This window comes from Temnothorax americanus, unplaced genomic scaffold (genome assembly GCF_048541705.1).
Source record: "Temnothorax americanus isolate GAGA-0224 unplaced genomic scaffold, ASM4854170v1 Scaffold14, whole genome shotgun sequence".
NCBI classification, from domain to species: domain Eukaryota; kingdom Metazoa; phylum Arthropoda; class Insecta; order Hymenoptera; family Formicidae; genus Temnothorax; species Temnothorax americanus.
Window position 1 is genome coordinate 51,920 of NW_027509275.1, and position 14,052 is coordinate 65,971.

The window sequence follows — 14,052 nt, forward strand, 5'->3', positions numbered from 1 at the left end:
ATTTTTTAACACTAAACAATCAACAGTCCATTTATTTCTAAAAAGATTTAGAAAATTAAAAAAATTTTTTAATATTTTCCGAGGAATACGGATACATAAACGTCAAAAAACATTATTTTTTACAAGAATGCACTTCAAAAATTTAATGTCGTTTGGCGTCACACAGTCTTACATTTATTATTGCAACAATTTATTTCTTTTTTTTATTTCAAATTTCCAGGATACAAGTAAAGGATGCTAACTAGTGACAAATTAAATAAGAATTTAAAATAAACTTTTCTAATTATTTTGTGATTATTCGCTTCTAATCTAGACCGAACAAAACTATATATTTAACTGTGACTATTTTATATGAAAATTGTAGGAGTTAATCTACTTGTTTTAAATCGTTTAAATTAATATTTTAATCATTTTTTTAATGCTTCTTAACTTGCATTATATTACATAAATAAATACCTCTTCTGTCGAATTGGTAGAGACTTCGTCAATCCTGAGACTTGAACGTTGCGACCACGAGTATCGTCGCGTAATTCCAGATATCCCGAATTAGGATTAAGAAGATCGCGAATGTTTTCATTGTAAATCTCCATGTACGACATCGTTACCTATGAAAAAAAAATGAAAATGTTTAATAAAAAAAATTGGACTTGGTTAGATGGCACGTGTGTGAATGGTAGCGGTGTCATTGGGTTGCCAGATGTTCTGGGTGGGAGGTAGCTGATATCCTTTTGCGAAGTAGCCCAAAACCGCCATTTTGTATACCGACTAATCAGATTTTTGTCGCGCGTATGAAAACATACTATAAGAAATATATGTATATCGTCGCGGAGCCTATAAATAGCAAACTTTATCCAGTTCAAATCGACATTCCTTGTAATTTATATCGGTTGAAATAGTATATTACACTACAAGGGCCGAAAGATGAATTTTCGGCCCTGCGCGTCATGATGCCCCGAGGCGAAGCCGAGGGCATCATGACGAGCAGGACCGAGATTTCAACTTTTGGCCCGCGTAGTGTATACGATTTTTCTTCATAGCCGGTCGAAAGTACGTTATTAATTTTACTTTTTTTAATTTTAAATGTTAATAAACATGTTTTTGATGCCTGCCCCCGACATTTGCGGCACGAGCGAAGCGAGTGCTGCTGGTCGGGGGGGGCAGGCATCAAATACATTCCAAGAGTCAAGTCTTGTCATATTTTGTAAAATACACAACCTTAAAATACACAACCAAATTATTTTCTTCACAGTTTGACAGTGAAGTTTTGTGTTCTATCTGCCACTTTTTATACGTGTCGTAAACAAGATTGTATCGATCAACAGACTTCTTTGGCAACGTATCTGTATTTATTATCAATCGCGCTTCTGCATCGAAATTTCGTATAACTTCTTCCTCGTCTACGGATTCATCAGATGACATATTGACAGAACAATATTGATGACTATTTTTAAGGTTAAAGGGCGTTAAGGTTTAAAGTTGTAGAGAGCGCGCGTGTACTTTTCACAGGGAGTAAATGTTAAACTTTCGTCCCTGCTATTAGGGACGAAAGTACGTACTTTCGACCGAGGTATGAAGAAAATATTTTATTTTATTCAATACCTACCAGCACATTTTTTTTTATCCTAAATCTATGCCTTTACATACATCTTCACATTTATCTTTATAATTATACCTAAATACAAAAGGAAGCAAATAGAAGATATCTCACATATTTATGTAAAAAATTATTTTATAAAACAAAAAATAGATATAAGAAAAATTATTTTATAGAACAAAATATCTAGATATTTAAAACAATTTTTATAATTATTAGAAAGTTAATCTTTGTATATGTTATTCTAATCTTTAGTACTATCTTTGGTACGATTTATATCGAAAGTATATACGTTTCATATTATACGATGTTATCGTCATCCTGTGCAAATAATGTCATCGTCTCATTTAGGCATTCTTCTGAGTCTTCTGACTCGTTTGCAGTTGAAGTTCCTGGAGTATTTTCAGTTATCGGTAGCTTAATATCGTACATTTTCGACGTAAATTTCTCATACATAAGATTAGATGGCACGAATCTTTGGCAGCAAATCTTTTTTGCATGAAAGTGCGTTCGTATTCTCAAGATGGCATCAAGCATCTTGAAATTTATTTTATTTTGCGGTTTCGTTTTAGTAGCATTCATCACCGAAAAAACTCGTTCGACTACTGCATTGTTAAATAGTAACGACAAAATTTTTAATGCGAATTTGGCCAATTTTTTGAATGGTTGATAACCTCTAGCATCTTTATATATACGAACATTAGACCAGAATGCGGTAGAACTTTTCATAACTTGGTCCGGAAAATGTGATGACCAATCAATGAAGGGAAGTTTTCGCAATTGACTCTCTACCTCGGAAAGATCGGTCTGATTATCAAGCAAAGCTATCGGCAAATCTTCGACAGATACTTTTTTTGTCGTGCTCAATATTGATTTCACGCACAGTTTCGTCGATGTCTTTAAGATTGACATGTTGCTCGGAATTCGTTTTAGAAGCTCTGTCAGTAAAGTAATTAAATACTGATAGCACCGAACTTTGACATCGTCCAACTCTTCGGAGTTTAAGTTGTACGCTGTAGCCGCATTCTTGAACTCGATCCCGAAATCCACATTACTCAATGATTGCCGAGCCATCTCGTTATTTAATGCTTCTTCGATGCAATTAAATTTCGCTTCGGTCTTAATCGCGTTTGCCATGAAAAGTGGTTTAATAATGCGAATAGCAACTGACAGTACGAGCGCCGTCAAGGATTCATACGCCATTGTAATCTCTTGTTGCGTACTTTGAAATAAAATGTTTGCTTCGTTAACTTCATACAAAATCGACTTCAGGAAGATTAGATATACAGGTGATTTGCCGGGTCCTTGTACATGCTGCATAATGTTCTCGCGGTATAGCATTTCTCTTTTCCTGCGGCTATTACTTCAAAATGCGTTTTCAGCTCCATCCATTGATATAATATCTGTTTTACTGCTCCTTCCCACGCTAGCCAACGGGTTGCAGATAACTGTACGAGATTAAGAAGCGCTTTGTTATGATCATTGATCAAGTTGAACAAATCTGCATAGTGAGCACGTCTCAACGGACTGTTCGCGAACCAATTTCTCGTTTCTCGCACCAGGAACTCGAGAGATGAAGGCAATACTTCCGATGCTTTTGAACTGCATAGGTGCAGCGAATGGCAAATACATCGTACATTCTGAAGCTGTGGCAATGGAACTCTTTCCCTCAGAAGAGTGAATAAGTGATTTTTACCGCACAAGTTACTGGCACTATCCGTGCCTATGCCTATTAAATTTTTTACAGGCAAATTCACTTCTTTCAAATAATTAACGAGACTATCGTATAAAGCGACTGCAGTCGTCTCGATTATCGGTATTATTCCTAGAAATTGTGTCACAATATCTCTCTGTATCAAATTAAAATACCTTATGCACACGGCCATATATTTTTTTACTGATATATCAGTTGATTCGTCTACAATTAATGAATAAGGCTCATTCCCTACATCTTCAACTAGCTCAATCAACAACGCCGGCGAAATAACATTAGATATCAGCTTAGAGCACTTGGTGCGATGCATACGTAACGACTCTAAAGTACTCTTCTTCCCGAGTTGTATAAGCAGATCGCTTAAATGATCTATACTGTTTACTGCATTGTGTGTAGCTACATATACTGCCAGTTTGAGATCCATTGCTTTATTTTCATTTGCAACAACGTCAATACCGCAATTATTTAATTTCTTCTGTTTGACCGTGAAGGTTGCCGCATTGTCCCGATGCATCTTCGTCTTACTATGCTTCTCGAGATCATTTTTTTGAGCACGTAGTCCTGTCTTGCAAATTTTGCAATACGCTTCGGTAGTTGCATTAGGATCATCATTGCGCTGCAGCCATCCTATAAAGTAATCCGAAAGCTCGCTATATACAAATAATGTTTAAATGATTTGCATTCAGCTGTATATAGTCGCGTATAACAGCGAGTCATCATTTGAATTGTGCGACAAAAGCTGGATTCAGACAGGACGCATCAAGCATCAAGCAGCGAGCAGCAACCCAATCAGCGAGATAATATCAGCAGTGGCGTAGAAAATATTGTCTCGCTGATTGGGTTGCTGTCTGAATCCAGCTAAAAACGGCAGTGCGTTTCCGAACTTTACCGAGAAAGGCGATTGAAGGCGGTTAAGTTCGGAACAACAATGGCTAACTGATACTTTTATTGACTGATATTTTTATACAATTTTCGAGTAATGATTTATCATGTATGATTATAAATTATGTGATGATTATATATTAGGATTTTGTAAATAGCAAATATTGAAAAATGTAATCAGTACAAGTACATATAACGCAAAATTATAGGTTAAATCATATATGGATTATACCACTAAATTCCGGCAAGGCTTGCCATACTGCTCTATATTTTTTGGCGTATTTGCCATACTTTCCCATTATTTATTCAAGACTCAGCTCATGTAAATACACAATAAATATAAGTCACAGCCTCAGCTCAATTTTTTCCAAATAATTTCAAACGTGAAGAGTGACCACAGATTGCAAACACATAAGACATAAATATCTAGACTCTAGACCACTTATCTGAAACTTATCGCGCCATAGACGCCAAAATGTATTAAGAGTTAAAAGTATTACATTGGCATGGATATTACCTAGATCGGTAACTTGGCAATAGACATGTCTCGTAACTAGATTTATAAAAATTAGAAAAAAAAATTCTTGTAAATTGCAAGAGCCTAAAATCGTTAGAGTAAGTTTCAGATAGCCCATTTGGGCGACAGGCGATTTCTTAGATTTTTCGATCGCCGTTTCGGCGGCGAGATAGCCCAAATGGCGATAAATCGCCCAATCTGGCAACAGACGGTAAAAGTGCGTTGTGTGATTTTAGCTTTGTTTCTGGGTTTAAAGTTTAGTATGTAGCAATTAGGGATAATGGAAAGATAGGGTGTAAATAGGGGATGCGATGAGAATGAAGGGAGATAGTAGGATGCAAGTAGAGAAAAGTAGTATAGAAGTGTTTAGAGAACGTGGTAGGATGAGGTTATGGTGACGAGTCAGTTAGGCGGTAAAGGCGGTAAAGGTAATGTAGGTCAAGTAGGGAAGGTTTCGATCGATGATTGTAAAGAAGATTGTATGATAAGTGATTAGCTAAAGAGCCTTCGGTCGTAAATTAAGCATAGGTTAAGAAGATAGTTAAAGGGATGACAGGTTGAACTCAGAACACAGGTAAATTTTAGATTGGGAAATATATAGGAGAAAGAATAAGAAGAGGAAGAAAAGGAAAAGGGAAGAAAACAGGAAAAGACAAGAGGAAGGTGAAAAAAGCGCTGTTATAGAAGAGATTATACGAAATAAGGGAGGATTAAATGTGAAGAAGAAAGAAGAAGAAAGTAGTTGTAGAAACTCTCGAGCTCCGGGTTAATGAAAATGAAAAGAAGAAAAGTGAAATAAAGCTAGGACACAAGGATTGGCGGGTTCAAAGGTGTTCTAGGAAAAGGAAGTAAAAGAAGATAAGTAACTGCCGTGGGAACCATTCCTTTGCAATTCTGCTGTAAAACTGCACGAGAAATCGTGCACTAACTTTCGGGCAGATAATGCGTTTTCTATTTCTAACTTTGACTATTTTTCTGTTGGCAGAAACTTGCTCTCGTCGTAGTGCAACAGAATTGTGGAAGATATGTGTATGCATTTACATATAGCAAAATAGTGCAAGAAATGTGGCAGATGCTTGCGCAAATCGCAATGCAACATAATCGCGCTAGATTTGTAGCAGCGCCTACTGCTACCCATAAAACACAAAATATTTTTAAAATATTTCTTAGAAAGATTAAAATAATTTACAAAAATATTTTTTATATTTATAGCACCGCAGTGGTGTTGGGTAAGCCTTGCGTTGTATTGCTGGCGAAGATTGTCGCGAATGTCATGATTTTGCTTCGCGCTTCGCCGGAAGCCTGCTTATATTAGATCCCAACTGAAATTTACTTGCGAGTTAGTTTTACCATTATGCGCCGCCTAGCGGCATTGTTGCAAACTAGCACATACAGCAGAATTCAACAAGAATTACGGCAGATGCTTGCGTAAGAAGTAGAGCAGCAGAAATACAAATGATTTTGGCAGAAATAAACAAAACAAGGCAAATGGGAGCTCGTTCGCGACGATGGACGGGCGACAGTAATAAAATATTACAAATTCAACAATTTGAATAAAATATATATAATAAAGTAAACGTTTCGGTCCTTGATTTGGACCCTCCTCAGTACATATAGCTGGTCGAGTGAAATGCAGTGGTCACAAGTAGTCAAAAATGCAGTTATTCCGCTCTCCGATTATGAGAGTGTGGATCTCGTATCCTCAACGTGACTGTTACTTTAATTCCATAAAAAGAAATAAATTAAACAAATATATATAGTCATACCTTAAAAAATGATCACAAGAGTTACCTGACAGTAAAATTGATAAGATATACGACACCATCTCTCCGCGTAATACAATAAGTATTACGCGGCATTTTTGACTACTTGTGACCACTGCATTTCACTCGACTAGCTATATGTACTGAGGAGGGTCCAAATCAAGGACCGAAACGTTTACTTTATTATATATATTTTATTCAATTTTTGTAATATTTTATTACTGTCGCCCGTCCATCGTCGCGAACGAGCTCTCATTTGCCTTGTTTTGTTTATTTATCGTTATTGAGAGCGTTATCTTTGTTATTTTGGCAGAATATACCGTACATCTGATTTATCAATCAAACATTTTTCGAAATTCGTAACGCCAAAATGGACCGTATAGCCTACATCTCACAGCACGAAGCTATAACAGTTTCACAATTTCCACTTAACTTACAGTAATTATTTCTATAAATATTTATAACATAAATTAAAAACTACTTTAATAATATTGATGATAATTATTTACATTTTATTTTAAAATATTTATTATAATCTTTTATTTTTTCCGGACATTTATAATAATATTTACAAAATATTCAACGTATATATTTTCAAAATATTTAAATCTTTTTTATAAATATTTTATAAATATTTTGTGCTGTCTGGGAGTTTAGCGCGCTCGGCTGTTCTTTTTCTGACGGGCAGATGCTTGCACGCTTTTTTCGCATTTCTGTCACTCGGATCTATACGGCAAAAACAACAATTTAAGCGACATTATACACTTGTGAAATTTTGCTGCAAATATGTTTCAAGAGTTTAGCACACTCGACTGCTCTTTTTCTCACGGGCAGATGCTTGCACGTTCTTTTCACGTTTCTGCCGGTCGGATATATACGGCAAAAACAACAATTTAAGCGACATACACTTGTGAAATTTTGCTGCATATATGTTTCAAGCGTCTAGCACACTCGACTGCTCTTTTTCTCACGGGCAAACGCTTGCACGTTCTTTTCACGTTTCTGCCGGTTGGAGCTGTACTCAAAAGATACTTCCATATTGTTTTCACATTTCTGCTACATGTTTACTTTTAACAAATAATATAAAATTTTACATTAGCTTCTTACAGCAGACTACTGCAATAGTACAGTAAGTACTTGTTCAATCACAAATATTATGCACTTTTGTCGCAATTTTGAACTGTTTTCTTGCGCACTTCTTCGGGACGCATCTGAACTAGCAAACAGGAAGGGTTAAGCCAATGATAAAGAAGAGAGAAAATGAACAGAAGAAAGGTGAAAAAAAGCGATTGGCGTAATTCTGGAACAAGGATTGGCAAAACTTATCTGCATTGAAGGAAAGGAAAGGTAAAAAAAGATGGAAATAAGAAAGGGATTAAACGAAGACACAAGGCTTGGTGAGAAGAGGAGAGGAAAAAGAGGAAGGAAATGTAGAAGGAGGAAAAATAAGAGGTATGAACGTTACAGTTTAAGAAAAAATGCAGAAGTTTTCTGGAAATATTAGAATATATCTTTAGACGGCACGGATGCGAATACAGGTATATTAGTTATGCAACGGCAGATAGGAGGTACGGGAAGATAACCAGAGAACGTGCGCGGAGGAAATAAATGTTGCTTTGGAGGGAACGAGAGAAGAAGAGCTGGGAAACAATTCAGTAGGAGAGGAAAGGAGCAGTGCTGAGGAATTTGGCAAAATAAGGAAGAGGAATGGAGCGATTCGAGGGCACAGAAGTTTTTTGAGTTAAATTAGGAATGAACTCAAAAGATCAGGAAGATTAAGATTAGAAAGATAATATATTGGAAGAGAAAAGAAAAGAAGAGGAGGGAGGGGCATACAGGGAGGTGTGATGAGTTCGGTAGGGGGACATAGGAAAGTATTAGTTAGGAAGCAGGAGATTTGTTATTACTGTTATTAGTCGAGTTTATTATATGTAAGTGTATGTAAATATCTGAGTGTAAGGGTTACAGTTAAATTGAGTATTGTAAGATGAGAGAGTTGCGTTAATATTTTAAGGTAAAGGTAAAGAATTATGTCAATATGTGGTTGAAAAATAGGAAAATGGTTGTAATATTAAAGTAGAGGTAAAAATAAAGAAAAAGAAAGAAAATTATGTTTTGTAGTTTTAAGATTAGGCTTTGAGTTTTGCACGCAGAAGTTATGGAAGATATGAGTTTAAGGTATATGATAGAGGTTTTGGAGTATAAGGTTTATAGAGAGAATGCATTAGAATTCAAGTTTTATAAGTTTTAGGATTCAAGAAATTATTTTAAAGATAAAGCGAGATAATATTGGTTCTTCCTGGATTAAAGGAGATTTGAGAAAAATTTAGAAATATATGGAATATTAATATTAGTTGTTGAACGTTGTTGTATGAAGGTATGTGTGTGTGTGTGTGTATAGGTGAATAATGTCCATTTTTTTGCCTACTGCAGAGCGGACTAGGTTTAAATATTTTTGAGTTTAGGTTGTGAGTTTAACGTGCAAATAATGGATTTAGTCGTTTAGTGCTTAAGGGATGGTTTTTCTAAAAGAAATTTAAAAAAATACGGAATAATGAATTAATAGTTGCACGCGTTAAGTTAAAAAAATTTGGTATAAGTGTGTATAAGATATATTGTAAACCAAGTCCATTTCTTGGCTTTTTGTAGCTGAAATTAAATAAATCTATCTAATAAAAGAAATCCGTAAGGTTTCAGAAAAGAGAGAGAGAAGAAAAAATAATCCAAAAATAACATTTACGAATATATGCGAAAGGATTCTTAGGGCAAATAAAATTTTGTTTTTTATCAAGATAATGTCGAAATAATAGATAGACGTTCAAATTATAAGATATTAATTGATTAATACACTTAACAATATCTCACATAACTCAACAGACAAATTTTTTTTACTTATTATATCTTGTAAATATCGTCTAAAAGTCTAAACTAAACATTGTTTGCAAAGCGCGAATTTCGGACAATTTGATTAATAAAGTTAATAAACTCTCAAAACTTTAGGACTCTATTAACTAAACTTAGGACTGCTATTGTTATCACGCGAAGTCTGAGAGACCTTACTGTTACGGATGACCGGAAATAAGTTGGCGCTGCAAGTTCATATTTTTTAATAAACTATAGCTCAAACGATTGCTCCCTAATTGCTCCCTCAGAATCAACAATTGCTCCCCTTTTAAAAGTATTATTTTTTAAGATATTTAAAAAAACGATAATTTTCACTCAAAAACATATTTTTAATAACTCTATGCAATTAAATCCGGCATAGAACGATTGCTCCTTAATTGCTCTTTATTGTTCCATCATAATTTTTATGATTTATTGCATTTTTATTGAAAAATTAACAAATTAATCATTTCACAAGTGCCACTTATCGGCCGCCATTGTAACTATGGCTCGGCAGCCATTGGCGGAAATATTCAAACGTAATATAATAGCTCCATTGGGACTTGGTTAGATGGCGTGTAAGTGAGCGGATGTATGGAAGGATTGTGCGGTGTGATTAAGCGAGTTGTGAGCAGATAGAGAATAGCGAAAGTGAGCGTAGAGTAGTGGATAGGTTGTTTGGAGGGCTCTGAATAAGGGTGAGTGGAGGCGGACCCAGAGGTGGTCGTTTTCTGTACGTATTTTGGCCGGGAAAAGCGAGCGGTAGCCGTTAGGTTATGGCGTCGCGTATCCCGACGAGCGCGGGAAGCGCGGCCTCGGTAATAGCGGTAGGGCGGGTAAGGTAAGTAGGAGCAAGATCGACAGCAAAGCGGATAGTAAACAACGTAAACTTGAGTTAGGTAAATCAGTGTCATTTAGAGATGAAGAGGAGATGAAACGTGATTTAGGTATATTGAGAGATGAAATAAAGGAAATGAGGGAACAGATATCCAAGGAGGTAGGTAAATTTGAGGAGATAAAAGAAAGTTTTGCACAATACGTAGAGGAAATAAAAGGTAAGAAAGAAAAAAACGAGGAAAGACTAAAGGGAATTGAAAATAAATTGTTTGAATTAGAAAATAGGTTAGAGCGTTGCGAGAGAGGTGAGACGGATATTGGTAGTGAAAGCGAAAGTCAAAGCCAGAGAAGTGTTAGTGAGAGCAAATTTTCTAGAAGGAGCAGAGGGGGAAGTAGCTATGCGAGATCCCTGGTAAGTGAGGGTGGGCTAAGTGACATAGAGGTAGGCAAGCTTAAGAGATGGATGGAAGATAAAGAAAAGGAAGATAGAAGGAATAACGTGGTAATTAGAGGGATAAATTTAGAACAAGAAAGAGACTGGAAGGAGTGGGCGCAGAATTTTTTAAGAGATAATTTAGGTGTAAAATGTAAAGTAATAAATGTGAGGGAAAGTGGCACGGTTACCGTAGTTAAACTGGAGGAGCAGGACAAGAAAAAAGTGATGAGGAATAAGTACAAACTAAAGGGTGGAAATATATTTATTGAAAATGATTTAACCTGGGAGGAAAGGAAGGGACAGGAAGGAATTTATAGGTGGATTAAGGTACAGAAAGGTAAAGGGGTAATGGTTAAGGCAGGTTATGCGAGAGTAAGAATAAATGGAGTGTGGAAATCGTGGGAGGAGGTATCGAGGAATTTGGAAGATAGTGATGGTAGTGGAGGTAGTCAAGAGGCAGGAGGGGATAAGGGGAGAGCTAAGGAAAATTTTACGAAGTGAGCCAGAAGGTGGTAGAGATAAGAATAAGAGAGGATAAAAGGAAAGGAAGGGATGAAATTAGGAAGGTGAAGAAGGTCAGTGAAACGATGATAAAAGGGAGGAAAATCCTATTTTGGAATGTGGCAGGAATAAATAACAAGGATATCGATTTTTGGGGTTATATTACAGATTTTGATTTCATAAGCCTGAGTGAAACATGGATTGATTCTGTTAGTTGAGAGACAATCAAAGTAAGGTTACCGGATACGCATGTTTGGATGTGTAGTAATGCTACTAGGGTCAATAAGAAAGGTAGGGCAAATGGAGGTTTTATTTTAGGTAAAAGGAAGGGATAGGGGAAGGAAGGATCAGAGTTGATCAAGAAGGAAGAGGAAGGTTTAGTTTTGTCAGAAATATTTGAAGAAGGTGAAATAATAAATATCATATCAGTATATAATAGGGAGGGTTGGAACAAGATGGAGGAGACGTTAGATCGGTGGATAGAAAAAGTAGATAAAGAACCTGTGATTATAGGAGGAGATTTTAACATCAGAACAGGAGAATTAGGTGGCGGGGAGGAAGAGGAGGGAGAGTGGGAGAGGAAAAGTAAAGATACATAAATAGGTAATGGAGGCAGGAACTTAGTAGAATGGGTTCAAAATAAGGGATGGTACTTGCTGAATGGTACAACAAAAGGTGATTGGGAAGGTGAATATACATTTATAGGTGCTAGGGGTAGCTCTGTAATAGATTATATGATTGTTTGCGAAAAAATGCATGATAGAATTAGGGAATTTAAAATAGATGCGAGGGTGGACTCAGATCACATGCCTTTAGTCGCGATGTTAGATGTGAGAGATAGGGCGTTAGGTAAGAATAAAAATGTACAGAGAGAAGAAGAGGAAGATAAGAATGAAGAGGCAAGATGGAAAATATGCTGGGATAGGGAGGCTATTGAAAGTTATAAAGAGAAAACTGAAGAGGCTATCTGGGAAGATGATTATCAGAAATTGTCAATTGAAGAGAAATGGAACAAACTTAAGAAGATAATTCAAGAGTCTATGATAAGGAAGAAAATAATAATTAGAAAGAGGAAGATTGGTTCTAAGGACTGGTGGGACAGAAACTGCACTAGGAAGAGAAGAGAAGTGAAGAGGATGTACATGAAATGGAGAAAAGGAAAGGTAGGAAGAGGGAGATATTTGGAGGAAAGAAGTAATATGAAAGCGATGTTTGAACAGAAGAGGAAGGAGAAGAGAATCAAAGAAGAAGAGAAATTGAAGATTCTAAGGCAAGGATCAGAGGTCTGGAAATTCATTAATAGGAAAAGAAAGAAAAAGGTGTGGAAGGAAAATAAAATCGGGGGTGCAGAATGGATGAAGTATTTTAAGGAGCTTCTCGGAGGTACAGAAGATATTGCGGAAGACAAGGTAAGAAATAATAGTATGGGAATTGAAGAAAAAGGGCCTGTTCTAATAGGCTCACAGTTGGAGGAAGAAGAAATAACTAAGGCGGTGAGAAGATTGAAGAAAAACAAGGCTGTAGGTGTGGATGGAATACCGCTTGAAGCTTGGCTCTATGGAGGCAGGGCAGTTAGGAAAGGTCTAATAAAGGTTCTAAATCAGGTCTGGAAAAAAGGAATCTTACCAAAGGACTGGAGGACCTCGATCATAGTCCCGCTACATAAAAGAGGGGATGAAAACATAGTAGGGAATTATAGAGGTATTTTTCTTTTATGCTCGGCTTACAAAATATATGCTGAAATTATCAGAGGAAGGTTAGAGGAATCTGTCGAGCAGAAAGGCTTGCTACCAGAAAGCCAAGCCAGTTTTAGACGAGGTAGATCAACTATAGACAATATTTTTGTGCTGGATCATCTAACTCAGAAGGAAGAAAGGAAGGGTAGGAAAGGTAAAGTTTATGCACTCTTTGTGGACCTAAAGGCAGCTTTTGACAACGTTGAGAGAAGACAACTCTGGAAGATTCTTAGGGAAATGGGAATAGAAGAAGAGCTTATAGGAAAGTTAGAAAGGATTTACGAGATCACAAAGGTAGCGATTAGAACAAAGGAAGGTGGAACAAAAAAATTTTTCATAACAAAAGGAGTTAGGTAGGGCTGTGTTCTGAGCCCGCTTCTATTTAACCTGTATATTGCGGAGATTAGGAAAGCATTAGAAGTAAGAAACATAGGCGGCGTGCAATTAAGAGATGTAAGAGTGTGGTCGTTAGAGTATGCAGACGATATGATATTTTTAGCTAAGAATAGGGATGCGATGGTAGATATGATGGATACAATTAGGAGATTTTTTAGGAAAAGAAAAATAACTTTATGTACGGATAAAACTGAGATGGTTGTGTTCAATAAAAGAGGTAGGGAAAAGGTAGAAAAATGGAAATGGGAGAATAAAGAAATCGAAGAAGTCAAGACGTTTAAATATCTAGGGTTTGTATTTAGTAGGAATGGTAAATATACAGAGCATATTAAAGAGTTGTGTAGGAAAGGCAAAATAGCGGCTAACAGGACCCGGGCTAGGCGAAAGAATTTGTAGGAATGATTTTATTAGAAGAGGGATGCTATTTAGATATTTAGTTAGGAGCGTGATTTCATATGGGGTGGAATTATGGGGTTGGGAAGAAAAGAAAAATTTAGAAAAGATATTGTTGGAATACGCTAGATGGGTTTTCAAATTAAAGTTTGCACGCCGAGATATATAATGTCTAGAGAATTAGGGTTGAGCAAATTAAGGATAGGATGGGGAATTAGGGCTATGAAATTTGAGGATAAGGTCAGGGAAACAAATGAGGAAAGGTGGATTAAAAAGTGTTGGCTGGAGAAAGAAAGTAATGATTGGAACGATAGGTATGGTAAGGAAAAAGAGAAATATTTTAATAGGAACGGTTGGAGTGCTGTGGCGGTGGAAGCCTTGAGAAGGGAGGGGAGAAATT

At 36.3% G+C, this 14,052-nt stretch overlaps 1 protein-coding gene across 5 annotated transcripts in view; it reads right to left on the reverse strand.

Moving 5' to 3' along the window:
• Positions 1–4,099, reverse strand: part of LOC143894438 (zinc finger protein 862-like) — a 31,509-nt gene extending 27,410 nt beyond the window's left edge. For all 5 annotated transcript variants that reach the window (XM_077400692.1, XM_077400691.1, XM_077400690.1 and 2 more), the window contains exon 1: positions 457–4,099. In XM_077400692.1, coding sequence (XP_077256818.1) covers positions 1,895–2,935 — 1,041 coding nt within the window. In that variant the 5' untranslated portion in view covers positions 2,936–4,099 and the 3' untranslated portion in view covers positions 457–1,894. The remainder of the gene's footprint in view (positions 1–456) is intronic.
• Positions 4,100–14,052: the final 9,953 nt, after the last annotated feature.